Here is an 18,416-nt window from a genome sequence, read left to right as displayed (position 1 = left end):
AGCTGCGGGGCTTCTGCGAATGATTTCTCTGACACGAGCACGCCATCAGTTTGGTTTGCACGTGCTATACATCTCGGTAATAATGTCTCTTGCAAGGGATCCACCTCAACAAACACACGGTGCGCGACCCACACTCAATGATGCTATGTCTCCAAACGGTTGCGTGATAGAGGGGTCTCCGTGAGCGGTCTTGTTTACAACTCCATCAAGGTGTGGGGTAGACATATCATATGTATCGCAAGGCCCCTTCGATAATTTTTTTTTTCTCCAAAGAACACTCGCTTCCGATCGTTCTCGACATTCAATAAACAGATACAGTTGCAGAATCAACAATGAGCGAGGCAACTACAAATGGTGCTCCTGTTAAGAAGCAGCTTATTCTCAATGCTTTCGTAGAGTCATGTAAGTTGAGTCTTTCTTCTATACCGACATCAGCTGACACTATTCAGGCAGTGGACACCAGTCGCCTGGTTTATGGAGACATCCAGACGATCAGTCCACCGGCTTCAACAAGATTCAGCATTGGGTCAAGCTCGCTCAATTGCTGGAAAAAGGCAAGTTTCATGGCATATTCATCGCTGATGTCTTGGTGAGTTCAAACAGCAACCAAGAAGCCATAAAGAATTGATGCTAACGAACGAACTTCTGATAGGGCGCCTACGATGTTTACAAAGGACCCAGAAACCCTGATCCAGCAATCATCTCTGGTGCTCAATGGCCCGTCAACGAGCCATTGGCAACTGTGCCTGCTATGGCAGCAGCTACTGAGAACATTGGCTTCGGTGTCACAGTCTCGACTACCTATGAGCAGGTAAATATTACAACAATCATGTCAATGACACAACATGACTGACTGCTCCCAGCCTTACCATCTGGCTAGACGTTTGAGCACAGTCGACCACTTGACTGGTGGCCGTGTTGGGTGGAATGTAAGTTTGGCCAATCTACCATTATATGATACAGTGACTGAACATCACTACAATAGGTTGTCACCGGTTACCTTGACTCGGCAGCCAGAAACCTGGGCCGCACTGAACAACCAGAACATGATGACCGCTACGCCATGGCCGAAGAATATATCGAAGTCATGTACAAACTCTGGCAATCCTCCTGGAGAGATGACGCAGTCAAACTCGACCGTGAAAAGATTGTCTACACCGATCCAGCTCTAGTCCGAACCATCGACCACGTAGGCAAATACTACAACGTTCCTGGACCTCACATCTGCCAGCCTTCGCCCCAGAGAACACCAGTCATCCTCCAAGCCGGTACTTCCAAGGCTGGTAAAGAGTTTGGAGCAAGAAACGCAGAAGCCATCTTTGTATCTGGCCACAGTCCCTCCGTCCTCGCAAAGAACATCGCCGACATCCGTACTTTGGCAGTTGAGAAATACGGTCGCAAGCGAGACAGCATCAAGTTTCTTGCCTTGCTCTGCCCTATCATCGGCAAGACTCAAGAAGAGGCACAAGCAAAGTACGAGGAGTACCTTAGCTATGGTTCGGAAGACGGTGCTTCTGCCTTGTTCGGAGGCTGGACTGGCATCGATCTCTCGACGTACGGCGATGACGAGGAGCTTCGTCATGTGCAGTCCAATGCTGTCAGATCAGCTGTCGAGGGCTGGTCGAAGAGCTCACCGAACGTTGCGAAGTGGACTAAGCACACTGTGGCCAACCACATCAAGGTTGGTGGCCTAGGAGCCACTATTGTTGGTACTGCAGAGCATGTGGCCGATGAACTAGAGCGTTGGGTTCAGGAGGCTGATATCGATGGTTTCAACATTGCTTACTCAGTGTACCCAAGAACGTTCGAGGAGGTGATTGAGCATCTGCTGCCTGTCCTTAGGAAGAGAGGGCTGTTCTGGGAAGACTATGCCGTCCCTGGAGGTACTTACAGAGAGAACCTGTACGGCAAGGAGGGATTGGCTCGACCTCCCCAAGACCATCCCGCAGCTGCCTTCCACTGGAAGGCAGACTGATGGACTTGTTAGCAATTGATGCATATGTAAAAGCTATTCTCACTCACCTTCAACTCACTATCTCTCAGCTCTCACGCGTTCCCTTTTCACTTTTTGCAACGTTTATCAGTTCACTAATCTGGACTTTCTGCAACAGAACAGTGGCGATGGTCTAGTGGTCAAGACGCTGCATCAAAATGTCTTGGTAAAACAAGCTCGTTAAGTTATTACCATACGACTGTGCACGAGCGTGTAGGTCTGTATTGCAGGGTAACTACACCGGTAACATGACGATGCAGAGATCGTGAGTTCGAATTTCGCTCGCCGCGAGTAACATTTTTTTGCTCTTGTGCGTGCTGATATTTGTTGTTATTGCGTTTCTTCTCGGGAGCTTCACAAAGTTATGCGAGTTGCGTTAGTGGACACAATAGAGGGACCTCACCATTGAGATCTGAGACGAGAGTACAGAACTGAAATACCATTCCGCTGTCATTTGATGCTACCAACAACTTTTCTTCGGAAGGGGTGGCGGTCTATGGCATATGTATATAAATTTAAGCCGACATCCAGTGCTTTCCATGCTTGAACTCGCCAACCCATTGAACCATGATACCAACAGCTTCGTCAATAGCAGCCTTGGCTCCAGCATTGACCTTTGCATTCTGTGTGACCAGATCACTAGTATGGAAACCGCCAGGGACAATAACCACGGGGTTGCGTGTGGAGTTCGCTAATTTACCCCCAGGTCTGAAGTCTGATGACACTCCTGCCTCGCGCCAAGGGTCGTAATCACCGTTGACATACAACAAACCAGGCGAGTAGTTGTTCCAGCCTTTGTTCTTTGCGTTGACCGCTTCTGCTGTGGCACCTCTATCGAGACCAACGACAGTGGTGTTCGATGCAGGGAACATCAAAGCGCATTGACGTTCCCAGTATTCAGCGGTGCTCAGACGTGAGACGATAGAAGGACGATCCTTAGGAGCTCCGGTCTGATAGTAACCAAAAGGCTCATTACAGGTCATCCAGACCCACTGGCGATCGAAAGCGTTGCTAAGGGAGATGTCTGTGTACATCGGAGATGATTCGTCATAGGTGTCGAAGCATTTGACGTTGCGTTCACCCTGCCACTCTTCGTAGGCGGAGCTATAGCCTTCACAAGTGCCTGGCAGATAGGTAGAGTTGAACCAAGTCGCATAACCGGCCAAAGCTAGCCCACCATAATCAGCATCTGAATTTGACATCAAGGGTCAGTATGCTTACCTTTCTCGAGACCGACACCCTCAGCGCCAGGAAGAGCGGTGGCATTGGTACTGTTGGGTTTGACATTCTCGACGGCGTCGCAGAATTCAAAGAATCCACCTTCCCTGTACAGCTGGTTGGACTGCCATAACCAAGGACCATTCTGTAGTGCGGCGGCGAAATCGTCGTTGTGTTCCAAATCTTCAAGACCGAAAGACTGCTTTAGTGAGAAGATCTCCGAGTCCGTACCATTCAACAAAACTGAGTCGATGTGATCGATGACAAGAGAGATATCGGTAGAGCAGTTCTTTGCCATTCCTTGCTGGATTGGGACAAAGTACTGCCAGTAATCCAGAATTGATTGAACAGGTGCACTCGAAGCCCAGTATGCCCAGTACGTTCCAGGCTGAGTCGAAGCAGTCCAAGCTGCCAGAGCTCCAGAGTAGGATCCACCCATCATGACCCAAGGTGCACGGTTAGGGCTCGATTTTCTATGATAGTCGAAGGGAAGTCGAACGTGCTTTGCGAAGTTCGTCAGATCGCTCTGGTGGAAAGGTTAGCAAGCTGACTGGGAGGAAGAACATTCAATGCTGAGACTCACGATGGAGTTGTCAAGTGTCAAGTACTTGAGGTTGTCGGTCGTGAGGTCAGCGTAGGGCGAACTGTAGCCCCAGTATCTGTGTTCAATGCCTTTTAAACACTAGATTAGCACAGTCATCTTGGAGTTGGCCAAGAGAGTCAATAGTGACAGCGTGACGTACAAACTATTGCAGCCCCGATCTCCTTTGCCAACACACCAGTAGTTCTGTTGGTAGTGAGGTAACTCGTATAAGCGCTAGCGTTGACCTCTCCGGGGGTGAACAAGATGATAGGCGAACCAGGACCGCCATAAAACTCAGTCGAGTAGAAGTAGAATTGTTCAAAGGTACCGAGATCTTTGTTGTCGTGATCGATGTACTGTCTGAACGTCGCATTGCCTGTGTTGGAAGAGGCCATGACAGATGACATGGCTGCGTGCTCATCTTCGCCGGCCACATGAGTATAACGCCATTTGTTCGTGCCGCCATTCGTGGCTTTCCATGGTTGATGCTGATCCTTGTTGAATGCTTGCACAAGCGGCAAACTACCAAGTAATAATGCAGAAAAATATGCCAACACACTCTTCATGATGGCGGTGATGAAGGATGATTGATAAAGAGAGGGGAGAAAGAACTGGAAGATGTGCGCCTGGCTAATGATTTAAAAGACTCAATTCTGTTGCCGAAGTCCAACAGATTGGACAGTCACGGATGATAGCTCGGACTTTTGCACCACTATACCTTCCATATTTGATAAGGGTCACACTCGCGTGCTGGGACTGCAAGGGCAGATCTCCTAGCTTCCTATTTGGGCGATTGTGCCTTGGCGACCCCTCTCTCGTATATAGATTGTGGATACACTACGGCCGTGAGATTGAACAAACTTTGGATGTGGAGATCCATCGGAGCGAAATGGTATACAGCGGATCACAACCTGATATCAAGCAAGCACAACAGATGGAAGTGGTGAGACATAAGAACGATGAAACAAGATCCTGTGGCTGAACCAAGCGGCGTCTTCGAATGCTTGCTTGTCGCCAAGATCGCGGAACATCTTTCGGCCGATATCGCGTGCGAGCTTGGACTCCGTATATACCTTGGACCTTCCGCTTCTGCTCTGTGCCATCCTTCATCTTGAATTGCCGGCAAGACCTTACATGTGGTCCTGAGAGCAAGGAGCAAGGGACACTCAGTTCACTCCAAAGTGGCGAGTCTCACAGTATAAAGAGCACAAGCAAAAGACGAAACGGTCTCTATACATGCACTACATGTGGCAAACTTCGCTGTTGGATGGCAAACCGTTCCCATGCCTTTCGGCTTGATAGGAGATTCAAGGCACTTGGTCTCTACTGAGTCGGTCTTCCCTAGAAGGCTATGTGATTGTAAGTCTGGTCTGAGTGACACAAGTCGATGTGAATCGAACGCTGGTAGAAGTGAAAGTGAAGAGTTTCAATATGGAGTGAATGAACAGGCGCAGATCTGTATCGAGCGAGCAATCGACCGCCACATCACAAACTTCCTCCCATTTGCATTCTATACCAGGCAAACTGTTCTCGAGTAGGTTATGGACGGCCTCCCTCCAGCAGCGCATTGATCAGTAACATCGCCCACGCCGCTACACCTACATTATGCTCAAAGACTTGTCTGAGCAAGGTGATGGTAAGATCCAACTCAGAATGGAAAGCCTATGCTTCCTCACCCTCTCGCCACGCCTCTCATTCTATACGCATCCCAGACAGGCACGATCTTCCTCAGACAACCATGGATAATAAAGCTTTTTCGATTCGCCTCAGGCAGCGCATCGCTCTTGACGCGCAACAAGAATACCAAGTACCCGAACAACATCGACCCGGCCGCCAGCGTCCATACGGCATAGCAGAGCTCAGGCGTTTGCGCGAAGACGCAGTTGCGAGAGAGACCGACTACAACCGCGGCCTCATCGCTCGCAATGACAAGCGAAGACAAGCCCGCTTCCGACTCGATAGGCAGCACGCCATCTTTTGGCGGCTACACCAATGGCTATTGCCCAGAGGGGCCTGACCAGGCAGTCTTCCTCGGCAACGACAAGGAAAATAACAAGAAGCTCAAGCGCTGCTCTCCTGCCGGCAGTATAAAAATGGGTCTGCGCCGACCACGTCAACTTCAGAAATGGATTCAACTTTGGCATTCGCCAGAGCCGATGCCGAAGCCAGATACAACTAGGCCCGAGCTCTCGAGAATTTGGAGCTGAGTGGAGGCATGTCCAAGTCAGAGTGTCAGATGCTGGCCGATAGGCCAAAGGGGTACTCGCAGTTAGCAGGTCATCTGGTACTGTGTCGGCGCTTGGGCAGCAGCGCTACCCGTGGCCAAGGATAACCTCAACCTGTACGCTGGCGACCATGTCGAACCCCACACAAGAAACTCGACCGCCCAAGCTCGCGGTCTCGAAATCTTCGTCAACTACAAGGAGGTTTACGCTAGTGCCGCGCCTCTCACGCGAAGCCGTCGCCCGTGCTGTGTCATTCTACAGGACATTTGCCATCCGATTCCCAGATAACTATTCTCCAGACGACCATATGGACCTCTTTGTCACGCGGTATCTCGAATTGATGACTCACGAGATGGGCGTGCATGCCGACACAGTCGAAGAGGTCAAGCACCGGTCGTTTTGACAGGGCATCCCCGTGTGTAAAGGCGTATCCAGTGTGTAGCTATCACAATGCACAGTGCTTTCGAGAAGCAGGACGATGTCCACCGAGAGTTCACTTTCGCGAAGCTCTCTTTGGCTCAATCTTTAGTACGCAGATCATGCTGCCTTTGTATAGTGTCTAGAACTTCGTGAGAGAAGGGTAGGAGATACAGATACCGATGCATTCGAGCCTCTCTCTCTCTCTGTCCTATTCTCCTCATTAATGCTTGGGAGCCATGAAAACGCCGAGTTCCTTCAGTAGATGCAAGGTATCCACTGAGACCCGCGATACCGCCGACTCTCTAGGGGTTTACACACCACTTGAATAGAGCCATGCATTTTGACAGCAATCTCTATGACGTACCATTGCATACGAGAGGAACACACAACACGTATGAAACGACTAGGATACGTCAGATGTTTATCAAAAGGGATCATTTCTCGACAACAAGCTACTCCTGGGTATCTCTACTTCGTCTCACCTCCTCAAAAGTATTTAACCTCCACCAAACGCGTCCTCTTACCAGCAGGCTGCGTAATCGCAAGTCTGACCTGCGCAATACTCGTCGCCGTAAACTGCACATTGGTGATACCATTGGCAACAACAGCATCCTTCTTTTGTCCAGCAACATCCACCCACTTCCCATTACTCAACACCTGTACCGAGTACGCAGTAGGAGCTTTGAAATCGTTCCCATTATCAAAGAATGCAATCTCGGCCCTCGAGATCTGGGTCGCAGATTCGAACGTCACCGTGTACCATTGAGTGGTCGCAGAGTTGACGTCTGAATTCCAACCATTGGCGAGTTCGGGGAAGAACCATACGCGGCCGTCGATAGCGTCGTGGACGTTGTCGATGTTTGTGCCGGAGGAGGCATTGCCATAGGGATATGTGGTGGTGGTTTGGAGTTGGATGCTCTTTGCGATCGGGCGAGTGATGCCTATGATTGCTTTCTTCTGGAAGGGAATTACCAGGCGTTTGAGTGTTGGTGAGGTAGCGATGACTACGCCGTCTCTTTCGACGCGGAGGCCGGCTCCTTGGTTGTAGCGGCTGCCATCTGCGTCCCATTGCACAACAATGTTGGTGCCGTGGTAGGGTACTTCTTCGGCTCTGAAGTATTTGATGTCGCTTGTGATCAGAGGATTTATTTCGAGGAAGTCGTCTGCTCGAGGACGGATACCGACCAGACCTGTCATGATGAGGTCGATGTAGCCAGAGTGGAAGCTAAACCACAATGTTAGAGAAAGTTAGGGAAGAGAGCGGAAGTGTACTTACTAGTGTGGTGATCTGGCCAAACCAACAATAGCACCGCCATTGTCAGGGTCGTAGTCTTCCTGCAGATTGAGAGATGCACCGTTGTAGTGTATTTGTGTGTACTGCTTGAGCAACTTGATGTAATCAGAGTTGGTGACGACATTCTGAGAATAATGGTCGAGCAAATTGGACATGCCTAGAAGTGCTTGTGTGATCTGGAAAGGCCAAGCAGGTCCATTCCATTGGCACTCACGGCGCCCAGAAGCAGCATCGTAACGGTACTGCTTCATGTAGTACTGGTAGCTGGGCTCAACAGTGCGTAACCCCTTGGCTCCGGCGAGTTCGTTGGGGTTCAGAAGGTGCTTCCATGAGGATGCATACTCGGAAGAGTTGTCGGGAAGATCGAAGGTCCAAGGTAAGATACCGACAAGCTCACGTCCGCGGATCGGCTCCCAGTACTTGACGTAGTCGTTGCTGACCTTGTACCTGTCGATGAAGTGGCTCAAAGTAGAGTTCCACAGGCTTTTCTGAACGTTGCTCTTGATTGCTGCAGCACGAGAGTTGTAGTCGGTGGTGACACTCGTCTGGCCGACCAGACCAGCCAACTTAGCCAGAGCACGCGCATTGGCGTACATGTAAGAGTTCACCGAGGGGCGGAAGGCATCTCCCCCAGTAAAGCCATCCTTGCCACCAGAAGCATCGATCGAGGAGATGGTATACTCAGTTGCATCAAGCAATGGCTCGACCTTTTAAAACGTTAGCTATCATATCTTGAAGATGTCCAGCTGACAATCTCACCCAGTATAGACCTTTAGACGAATCAAAGTGGTCGACCCATTGGTTGTACAGAGTCTTCATTTGATCCAGATACTTTGTCGCGCTAGGCACATCGTTGTCCACCAGATAGCTACCCCAGACAGAGTCTTGGATGTAGTCTGTGAAATGACGGTCGTCACCACCAGTCAACATGTGAGTGAGGTAGTCATCCTTGAAGCGGCGGTCTCTATTCCATCTACCCTCAGCAACGTGGAATCCAGTAGCGTCGTTCAAGGATGCCCACGGCTCGAGCTGCCAACTGACATCATCCAAGAATTCGGTAGAAATATAGCCTTTGGCACCCAGATCACGTTGGTGGGCTCTGAAGATCTTCCAGCGGTAGTAGTATACATCGGTAATTTGAGAATCACTGCATTCAAAATATGCAATTCTGTCCTTGTACCAGGGTGCATCATTTCCGAAATACTTTGTTGCAATTGCAGAAGTGTCGAGGGCTCGTTTCTCGTGAGACGGGGATGAGCTAGCCTTGGCTCCTTTGACAGTGAGGCCTGACTGTACAGCCAAAAGGAATAAAGATGAGTACAACATACTGAAAACACTGCAGGAATTCAGCTATTGGTGGTGACGAGAATTTAGAATGCCATCCATCTTCAGTATATATACCAAGAAGCATCGGCTAATTTGAAACAACGCTTGCTGTCAAATGACGGACTATGGGCAGGCATGGTACAAGAGCAAATAGGGCGAATTCTGCCGACGAGACATGATACGATGTAACGTGGTGAAAGAGGTTAGGATGGACGTGGTAGACGTCGATCCCCCACAACTGATGCGGGGACTCCGGAGTAAGTGCTTGTGGTGACCATGTTCTAATCTGCCGAAGTCGGCTGGCATAGCAAAAAACATTCCAACGGCTCGTGTTAACATGTTGCTTAGCTGTGCTACAGCTGTCGATCTAGGGAAATACTGTCAAAACATTGGCATCATGACACATTCTTGCTTGGCAAGGTCGGTCAAAAGAACAAGTTCTGGATAATAGCCGCAAGTGCGTTTGACAATCTGCAGCCCCTCCGGAGGGTCGAAATAGGTGACTTGTGGCTCAAACTCGGCCGAGCAAGCTAGCAAGGACTAATAAATATATTCGTGACTTGGTGGCTGTATTTCTCCTCTTTTACTTCGTCCTGACGGCGCCACCGTCGACGGTGATGGCCTGTCCGGTCACAAAGCCTGCGTTGACCAAGTATTCGACAGCATCGGCAATGTCCTTGGGTCTACCGGCTCTGTTGGTAGCGTGGTCGTCGACGTCCTTCTCCTCATTCTGATGTGCCCATTCGATGCCCTTCTCGTCGCCGTCCTTGCATTCGTGGGCGACCTTGATACGGCCGGGAGCGACGAGATTGCAGCGGATGCCCCAGCGACTCAAACTGATGGCCATGCTGTGCATGAGGCCAATTTGGCCGGCCTATGGTTTTGATCAGTCATGCGGTATAAAACAATCGATGAGAGCCAACGTACCTTAGAAGATGCATAGCCTTCTTGGTTGGGATCGCTCATTTCTGCGCGAAAAGAACCTATGTGGATGACTACCGGGCCAGCATCGGAATTATCGTGATGATGAGATTCTGTCTTGTCCTCGAGCTTCATGTAGGGGAGGCATGCTTGTGAAACGGCAAAGGGAGCTGTAAGGTTGGTCTCAATGTAGCTACGTTTGGTCAGCATTTCGTCCAGCTAAGAGGAGCGACGTTGCTTACGCCTGCCATTGAGGGAACGTCTCAAGATCATCCATGGCTTTGCCATCCTTCCACGTTGGCGCAGCGATACCACCGTTGTTGACAACGACCTCGATTCGACCGCCTAAGAAGTCTGCAGCTTCCTTGACCTTCTCGCGAATCTCGTCAACAGACCGTAGGTTGCAGATGGCGGAGCTGAGTTGTTTCTTGTCATAGTACTGCTTCAGATGGACAGTGGTCGTGTGCTTCAGTTCTTCCTCGTCAATGTCAAAGATAAAGACTTTGTATCCGCGCTCGAGGAATCTGCGCACAATGCAGCGGCCGATACCGCGAGCACCGCCGCTGATGATGGCTGTCTTTGCGACTGATGGATTGGTGTTGTCTAGCATGGTTGATATCTTTTATGAGTGTCTCGTTGAAGAGAGGCTTCAGCCAGCTGAGAAGGTTGAGCCATTTCTTTTTCTCTGTCACGATTGCGCAGTTCTGATGAGTTTGGTGATCCTGCATGAACGAGACAAATGGTGACCGTGGTGAACGTCATGCTCCGCCTTTTGTTTGTTTGAAATCTGGGGAAAGGTTTCGGCTACGCACCCAACACCTTGATGGGCAGGGTCGACAGCCTTGACCCTCCTTCTCGAGTACAAAACCATGTCACGCGAGTAGCTATCGGAATGCACAATATTCTCGGAAGAGCGGACAGTGTCCATTGAGATACTTACGCTCTAGGCTCTCGCCGGAGACATCTCTAATTCGAGAACCATCGTGCCTTTCCATGGTGAAGATCCACCGCAGGACAGACGAGCGACTCACGATCGAAGGGAATGTCGAGAGTAGATAGGAGAAATGACGGGTACGCCTTGGTGATTGACGGATGGAAGAAGGAGGTCTACCACCAAACAGAAGGGAATTATTCGTCCTCTCCAGCCCATCACGTCCCACCAGTGAAAATGCCCTAGTTCGTCGTGCATTGGACCACCTAACGACTTCGAAAATAATGGAAGAAGAATCACCCAGAAATACTGGCAGCGCATGGGCAGAATAGTAGATATCCTTCTGATTTGTATACAAAGACAAAAACGTCTACGCTCTACCAAACTCAGACAGAACTTCACGCCCATCGAGATACCTAATATCGACGAGGCGTCTGCTGCTTAGCCTTCTTCTTCTTACTCGAATCCGAAGCATCACTACCATTAGCATCCAACGCGCGCAATGTCTGCGCAGCCCCAAGTTCCTTGCTCACAACCCCCTCGGCTATGGAGCCTTTGCCTCCTATACCGAAGCTAATGCCATGTTCGCCAAAACTCGCTTCTCCGGCCGAGGACCGTAGACTATCTATACTGCGTCTGGATTTATGGGATGATGGTGGGGAAGTAGGGGTGGTTTTGACGGCTGCGACCGAAGATGGGATGGCTGATGGAGGAGGAGAGGAAATACCGAGACCTGTACCGCTTTGGACGATAGGGAGTCTGCTTATCCGTCTAGGTGTAGCTTGTTTCTCGTGTTGAGTGTTTGTGTCTGGTGTTTCGGGTCGTTTGTTCTCAAGTTGGCTGTGTGTATCTGGTGTTGCCGGGTCGGACGTGGTACCTGCGACCTCGTCACTCGACCACCAGCCCTCAGGGCGTGAATTTGTTGATTGCTCAGTGATGGCAGAAGCATCGGGTGAGCCGACATGGACCAGCTCTGGCGAAGTCTTGCCGCTAGGATTTCTGGATTTGATAGACAAACGACGCGGCGAGTTTACACGGTATGCTCGTAGCAGCCTACTCTTTGGATCTCTCGAGCCGTCGGTGTCCGCGGGATCCCATAACGTGCTTTCTGCCTCCGAGTAACTGGGAACCGATGCGGGTAGCAAACTCTGCGGGCGAGCAGGTCTGAAGGGCGACATCATACTCCTACGTCCAGCATCAGTAGAGTGGGACTCCAAAGCTTGGAGCACGTGTGGGATGACCAATTTGTGTACGTCTTCGGCCCACAAAAAGTCGAGGTGCTCGTAGTGGGGGATCTCCTTGGCGATTGTATGTCTAGGCAATTCCTTGAGCATGACCTTGATATCCACTAAGCTGTCGCTTCCACCGTAAACAAGAACAATGGGTGTCTTGATGTTGCGAGTAGGATACTTGGCGACCTTGTAGTACTTTGCACCAGAAGCAATCGAGAGAGGAGCCTGTACCTCATCATCGAACATTTGGAAAGTTTCGTTTCTGATGATCTGCAGCCAGTGGACGACCGACTTGGTGCTACTAAAAGAGAACAAGTGCGGGTAAGCTGCCAGCTTTTGGTATGCGGTGATGTTTTTTGCGTGCCAACCAAAAAGGTAAAGTAGAGCCTTATCAATAACCCAGGAGAAGATACCAGGATATAGTAGCGCTTGCCACATGGTGGTGCTGCTCAGGATTGCCTTGCGACCGAAGAGCAGGAACAAGACTTCCGGTGATGCTTTGATGAAGGAGCTGACAATGCCCATTGCCAAGCCTGGGGGAGCCATCGCAGGGGCAAGTGCAACAAAAACATTGACCTTGTCGTTCAGATTAGGATGGATAGAGAGAGTTGCAAAAGCTTGAGCAGTTCCTTGAGAGAAGCCGACATAGGACAGAGCTTTTTGACTGGTGGTTGCAAGAATGTAGTCGATAGTGTCCGGGATATCGTGGAAGGCGAATTGATCAATTGAGTAGTTCCAGAATGCGGCACTTGTGGGAGAGTGGTGGACGTTCTTCTTGGAGTATTTGTTACCACGGTTGTTGCCGAGCCAGACATCGTATCCCTGGTCGACAAGAACGAAGGGTAGACAACGTTCCTTTTCGGTCAGGCAAACCCAGACCTCGGAGTTCATCATCAGGCCATGGTGGAGATAGACGACCTTCTTCTGGATGCTGCCCTCCCCACTGTTGACTCTCTGGTCTTCTTCGCCACGCTTCCATCCTAAACGGTGTAGTCCTAGCAAGTAGCCGTCCTTGGTTTGGACGATATGCTCCTCTGCATAGTAGCCGAACAACTCGCAGAGCTCGACAAAGTCCGAAGCTTGAGCTATTGGGGATGAAATGGCCTTCTTTCGGTTTCGTGATCTCCGGCCTTGTGCACCTGAAAGCTGGTTGAATAATTTACGCGAGCAGTTGTAGAAGAAGCGTATGATGGGACCTGGCAGGGCTAGGGTGATGCCTCTGATGATGACTTCCAGACCTATCAAAACAAAGGAGCCGAGCAGAGCCAGATACTCCTGGAGATGCAACCTCCCGATGAAGGGAATACTAGGCATGTTGGTGTGTTCCAGATGAGAGCTATATTGTGAGGGCCAGATTGGAAATATCAAACATCCATCGAAGGGACGCGACAAGGTCAGTCTGGAGTCAAGGAAGCAAGCTGCAGAAAGCTGTTGAGTCGTAGTACAGATGCAGTGCCGAGTCGACTCAATTGAGACACTAAGAATCGTTTCATCGACGTCATGGGGGGGAGCATGTGAAAGGGAATGTCCGTGCGCATGCGGTCGGTCCGGGGTTCTTGTTCTTTCTTGTCCGACACGTGAGCAAAGAATAATTAACCGACTTGTAGTTGGCCGATCAGATATTGTCCAACAATCAACACTGTTGTTGCAGAATTTTATACGCTCTTTTATATCACGGGCACACTCTTAAGTGCGCTATCGCTAGAGTAAACTGAGTCACTCTCCAGCCAACCAATCATCTCTTCGGTCCTCTCTGTCCAGCGCAAACCACCGCAAACATGCCTTCTTCGTGCAAAGACATCCGTATGCTTCTTCCACCAGCATCCAAACCTGTCCATGTCTCAGAGACTGACTTGCCACAGGTGCCGCACTAGCCGAATGTCTCCAACAGAGCGACTGTATCATGGTCCAACGCCACAGCGCCGCCGATTGCCTTCGTCCGCCGCTCGTCGATACCCTCCCCACTCGATGCCAGCAGCTGAAGAAAGGATACGGAGAGTGCAAACGTGGCTTGATTGATATGCGCAAGAGATTCCGCGGCAACAAGCCTGTCTCCTCTAGTGTGGAGCTCGAGGCGGGCGCAGACAACCCGAGCAGACAGCTTTATGGTGGAAAGAGTGCATTTGGAGATATCAAGACGACGGATGGCAAGGATGCTCCTGAGGACGACCCATAGGACTGCTGGAACAAACCCAAGCACATGAGAGGAGAAGGAGGTGGTTGAGAATTTGCATTGCATATACACGGCGCATATGGGTCGGTCTGGTTGAGGAAGTATGGCGTTCTTGTTGCTTGCTTACGGCACTCCACTCCATACATATGATACCACTTGATTTGGAAGTACGGTATGTCATACACTTCGAGCTGATTGATAGCTCACCTACCCGTCCGTCTCTCACCGGTCAGTGTCACCACCTTCTGTATCAGCCGGCGCACGGCAAGACAAGTACCATCTCCATCTGCAGGGCACCGACAACCACATACGGATGGCTGCTGATCACAGATGTACAGCATCTCACATCACAGTCACACGTGTAGATCATTGACCATTATAGCGGCAACACTGTGCCATACTTGAAGCCTGCTACTCATACATGCGCCTACAGACCAGACCAAAGCAAGAACGTCATATCCCGGGTATAATCGTATCACTCATTCACAAACACATCAGCCAGACAGCAAGTTAGTCCGAATTACTTGCTCCGCATAGGTCCCTCAAAGTGCCAATCACCATCGCTCGAGATGAAGAGCTGATTCCAGAGTTCGCGGGCCTTGTTCGCCTTCTCGATGAACGTCTCCATGGTGATGCCTTCCTTGGATACGATTGCTGGTCGAGCCGCTCGACACCAGCGACGCGCAAGATATAGCTCCGTACAGGGTGGTTGGCAGAGGTACATGCGACGCCAGCTCGCTTTCTCGTACAGTACGGCGGGATCTTCTGTCGGTAGTTTGTCGCTGGGGTACATGACATTGACATCCCTAGTGCACGGTCAGAACAGAACCTCTCCCAACATCGCAAGATACACGTAGACTCTTACCAGGTCCAGTAGCTCGACGGACTCTTCACCGATCGAGGTATGCTACTGATATCATCTGGATTGACATCTGGAGCTTCTACACCTTTGTCTGCGTACTCTTCCTCATCTTTCTCGCTGGTCACTCGAGGTGTGAACGTAGGGTATCTCCCACCCAGCACTTTTCTCAGCATCATGTTGTTTCTGGGTCGTTCGCTGGGTCGATTGGCTTCGCAGGACAGGTGTGCGTCAAAGGGTTTGGCTTTTGGCCATGACGGCCTCATGAACAGCAGTTGCTGCAATTGGGGTGAGTTTGCGGTTAGATCGTGCCAGAGTGTGTTGACGCGCTGGGAGACGAGTAATTGGCATGGGTGCAGCTCTGCTAGTATCATTTCGAGCAGTTCTGGGGTTTCGAGCACGCGTTGGGCGGCGGTGAGTGAGTCCATAGTCTTGCTTAGTTACTAGGTTGAAATGATGCTGGACAGGAAGGATTGTTTTGTAGAATAGTTGTAGTTTGGTATAGCCGAGGCAGTATCAGGATGACTCGGAATCGATATACTGCCGAGTACGAGCAAGCAAGATCGTGGGGAGACGACGATGATGTGGGAAGATTGCGGAGAGTGGCAGAAGAGGGTTATCAAGATCTGGAGACGCTGAGCATGTGAAAGATGAATCACAGGCGCAATTGCACTCTTTTCGAAAACGGGTTTATTGCCCTATGAAGTGCAAAGAATGCAGAAAGCAAGAAGGACGATTGACAATCGAGAAAGGAGCTTCGCCATTCCTCTTTAAACTCTCCTCTTTGTTGCTATATCTTCTTGTATTCATTTTTCCTTGCGCGATTAAAACGATGCGGCCTGCCCTGACATCGCCATGACTGTGCTGGCCTCCTGAAGGTACGTTTGTATCACGACAGAACAGTCTCTCAGAGCTTAAAGCTCCTGAGATACTCACAAAAATAAAAGATAGGCAGGATCGCGGCGCACGTCATGTCATGCGCGCGCTACATGCGGGATGCACGCGGCCGAGGCTTTTTGCTTTTCAGGGTCTGTGGTCTGTCCCTGTGACTCTTTGTGGAATGTCTTTGCTTTGCTTTCCTTTCGTCCGGTGGAGAAGGCAGCTCAGAACAACAACATCAGCTTATCATACCTTTTCTGATCTAACCGGGACTGCGCGGTCAACACACTGGTGATGTTGTTTGATGACTTGACCAGGCTTATCCTTTGCAACTGCGACTGTAGACATGTAGCTAAGTTAAGCCTTGCTTGGGTGTGAGATGTGTGTTGCTCACAGAGGCTTGGTCGTTTGCTTGTCGCTCAGGCTGGATGACACAAATAGCTGAGTCTCTTGGATCAAGCAGCCAACAAAGCAATCACAACCAATCGTCGATGTTTGGAGTCAAAGTCTCCGCAGTCAAGACATGGAAGCATTGTGTCCAAGTTTTGCACGACTTCAGCCGTGGACCGCATCATACTGAAGAGACTACTCAGGTTTGGCGGTCGCTCACACCGATCTGGGCTCTGGCAAGCATACACGACAGAGTTTAGACGCAAGATGAGATTCCTTCACACAGCAGCTACCTGTTCAAAGGGTCTGGGCAGTAACGCGAAAGTTGATGTAGCTACCCCACCAATATCCCTGTCTGGATCTTATCAGGGCACGTCTCGCTAGACCAGATGGCACGAGGCGCACAAGGTGATGGACCAAGTCTCCTGCGATCGTCTGGATGGAAACTCAGAAGTTTAGTATCCAAGCATCATCCAAGCGCTGGTTGTCCTCTGCTAGGCCTCCTTGCACGATAATGCACTCTTTGCCTTCGACTACCATAGCATCAGCAGCATACCATCCTCGAGCCTGTGGTACCTCCCCGCCCTCTTCTCCAATGATCTTGCTCCATTTCTGGTTCTCAACGTCCCAAACCCAGGCATCGGGCAACATATTCCCTGCACCAGCATGTCCAAGAGAACTAGGATCACTCTCTCCGAATGCAGTGATCAGAGAGGGCCTACCGTGGACACTGACAGCGAGTAAACTGCCCACACTTCTGCAGCCAGGCCCTCCCTTGCCATCGGGCTTAAATGTATGGGTGTCCCATGTATTAGATGCGATATCGTAGATATCAATCTCACCACCCAATTCATGGTTACCGTCAAAACCACCCATGCGGTACAATTTACCACCTGAGAATGTGATTGAAGTACCTCCTCTAGGGGCGCCAGGTGCAGAAGTTAGTTGGCTCCACTTGCGCTCATTGACATCGAAGGACCAGAGATCGGACAAGCGGCCAGAAGTGGGACACCCTGCGTGCAAGTACAGAGTGTTCTTTCCATCAGAGGTCATGCAATGGTAACTTCTAGGCTCTGGTACGGGTCGCGAGTAGTTGGTAGGTGAGATTGCATGCCAACCGGTGCCACCAGCATCGAATCGCCAGAGCTGACCCCTTTCGTCAATCGGCGCCATATCCACGCCGCCACGACCAGAAAAGTAGTAGATCTTGCCATCCACCACAGCGCTGGCCGTACCCACACGTGCTATGGGCGAATCACTGGTCTTGACATAGCTTCGTAGGGTGGCCTCCTGCGCGTCCTGATCCCTGGAGGTTGGGACGAGGTCGATGATGTGCACGTCGTTATCGCGGGGTTCGCGAGGGCGAAGCTCCCCGCCGAAGATCAAGGCGAGACTGCCAATTGCGGAGAGGGTTTGAGATGAGCGTTGGAGTGATTGAGCTTGATAGACCTGAGTCCAGGTGCCCTTGATAGTCGCCATGACTGTGTTCGGTGGTGATGGCTGATGTTTTGGGAGGTTGGGATGTTGCATTTTGGTTGTTGAGATGGCGTGTCGCGAATGTCACTGCCCAGTCTGCCCTAACATCGTGGCTTGCTCGGCCACCTTGATGGATAGGACGGCTCGCGATGAAGCAGAATTTTGAACACGAAAGCAACTACCTTATACATACATGGTTGATCAGCAACAACCTCGAGAAATCAGCACACTGAATATAGTATAGTAAACTGTCCGCTTTACAGTGTCCATGGGCAACACGGCAGAGGATGCGATCGATCAAATGGTCCTGACAGGGTGTTAGTGCTGACGAGAGTTTTTGGTCATGTCTGGAGGCCCAACGGCCTTGAGGGGCTGCTCCTGACCACAATATAATGATGTATCCATCCGTTTTTTGGCATCTTTACCACTTGCGATCATCTCCATCTGATGCTTAGTCGAGTCAATCATTAATCTGATGTCTTGACGATGATGTGCT

General features: G+C 50.5%; 9 protein-coding genes across 9 annotated transcripts; 3 read left to right on the top strand and 6 right to left on the bottom strand.

Annotated features, from left to right (window-relative positions):
* Positions 1-332: 332 nt before the first annotated feature.
* On the top strand, positions 333-1,975 carry M436DRAFT_77210 (Nitrilotriacetate monooxygenase component A/pristinamycin IIA synthase subunit A; the record flags this gene model as incomplete). Its single annotated transcript, XM_013576866.1, has 5 exons — positions 333-402; positions 450-589; positions 653-811; positions 864-929; positions 986-1,975. The coding sequence occupies 5 exons, from the start codon at positions 333-335 to the stop codon at positions 1,973-1,975; spliced, it is 1,425 nt and encodes a 474-aa protein (XP_013432320.1).
* A 533-nt stretch (positions 1,976-2,508) lies between these two features.
* Positions 2,509-4,189, bottom strand: M436DRAFT_35782 (putative serine peptidase; the record flags this gene model as incomplete). Its single annotated transcript, XM_013576282.1, has 4 exons — positions 2,509-3,161; positions 3,215-3,737; positions 3,795-3,883; positions 3,955-4,189. The coding sequence occupies 4 exons, from the start codon at positions 4,187-4,189 to the stop codon at positions 2,509-2,511; spliced, it is 1,500 nt and encodes a 499-aa protein (XP_013431736.1).
* Positions 4,190-5,077: 888 nt separating this feature from the next.
* Positions 5,078-5,811, top strand: M436DRAFT_59325 (uncharacterized protein; the record flags this gene model as incomplete). The annotated part of the gene is made up of 2 exons (XM_013576569.1): positions 5,078-5,153; positions 5,333-5,811. 2 exons carry the CDS (start codon positions 5,078-5,080, stop codon positions 5,809-5,811), a joined length of 555 nt encoding a protein of 184 aa, XP_013432023.1.
* Positions 5,812-6,925: 1,114 nt separating this feature from the next.
* On the bottom strand, positions 6,926-9,059 carry M436DRAFT_59324 (glycogen debranching enzyme; the record flags this gene model as incomplete). The annotated part of the gene is made up of 3 exons (XM_013576568.1): positions 6,926-7,664; positions 7,716-8,440; positions 8,493-9,059. 3 exons carry the CDS (start codon positions 9,057-9,059, stop codon positions 6,926-6,928), a joined length of 2,031 nt encoding a protein of 676 aa, XP_013432022.1.
* Positions 9,060-9,642: 583 nt separating this feature from the next.
* Positions 9,643-10,590, bottom strand: M436DRAFT_77207 (short chain alcohol dehydrogenase; the record flags this gene model as incomplete). The annotated part of the gene is made up of 3 exons (XM_013576865.1): positions 9,643-9,933; positions 9,987-10,173; positions 10,223-10,590. The coding sequence occupies 3 exons, from the start codon at positions 10,588-10,590 to the stop codon at positions 9,643-9,645; spliced, it is 846 nt and encodes a 281-aa protein (XP_013432319.1).
* A 1,505-nt stretch (positions 10,591-12,095) lies between these two features.
* On the bottom strand, positions 12,096-13,457 carry M436DRAFT_30086 (alpha/beta-hydrolase; the record flags this gene model as incomplete). Its single annotated transcript, XM_013576079.1, has 1 exon — positions 12,096-13,457. A coding segment is annotated over one exon (1,362 nt), but the record flags the coding sequence as incomplete, so codon positions are not given.
* Positions 13,458-13,921: 464 nt separating this feature from the next.
* M436DRAFT_68519 (uncharacterized protein) lies at positions 13,922-14,319 on the top strand (the record flags this gene model as incomplete). The annotated part of the gene is made up of 2 exons (XM_013576722.1): positions 13,922-13,946; positions 14,006-14,319. The coding sequence occupies 2 exons, from the start codon at positions 13,922-13,924 to the stop codon at positions 14,317-14,319; spliced, it is 339 nt and encodes a 112-aa protein (XP_013432176.1).
* A 517-nt stretch (positions 14,320-14,836) lies between these two features.
* Positions 14,837-15,603, bottom strand: M436DRAFT_35636 (uncharacterized protein; the record flags this gene model as incomplete). Its single annotated transcript, XM_013576252.1, has 3 exons — positions 14,837-15,122; positions 15,182-15,204; positions 15,262-15,603. The coding sequence occupies 3 exons, from the start codon at positions 15,601-15,603 to the stop codon at positions 14,837-14,839; spliced, it is 651 nt and encodes a 216-aa protein (XP_013431706.1).
* A 1,288-nt stretch (positions 15,604-16,891) lies between these two features.
* M436DRAFT_77203 (kelch repeat protein) lies at positions 16,892-17,923 on the bottom strand (the record flags this gene model as incomplete). Its single annotated transcript, XM_013576864.1, has 1 exon — positions 16,892-17,923. The coding sequence occupies one exon, from the start codon at positions 17,921-17,923 to the stop codon at positions 16,892-16,894; it is 1,032 nt and encodes a 343-aa protein (XP_013432318.1).
* Between the last annotated feature and the right edge of the window lie 493 nt (positions 17,924-18,416).

This window comes from Aureobasidium namibiae, assembly GCF_000721765.1.
Source record: "Aureobasidium namibiae CBS 147.97 unplaced genomic scaffold scaffold_1, whole genome shotgun sequence".
Taxonomy (NCBI): Eukaryota; Fungi; Ascomycota; class Dothideomycetes; order Dothideales; family Saccotheciaceae; genus Aureobasidium; species Aureobasidium namibiae.
The sequence above is the reverse complement of the archived record's forward strand: the minus strand, read 5'-3'. Positions and strand labels throughout refer to the sequence as shown.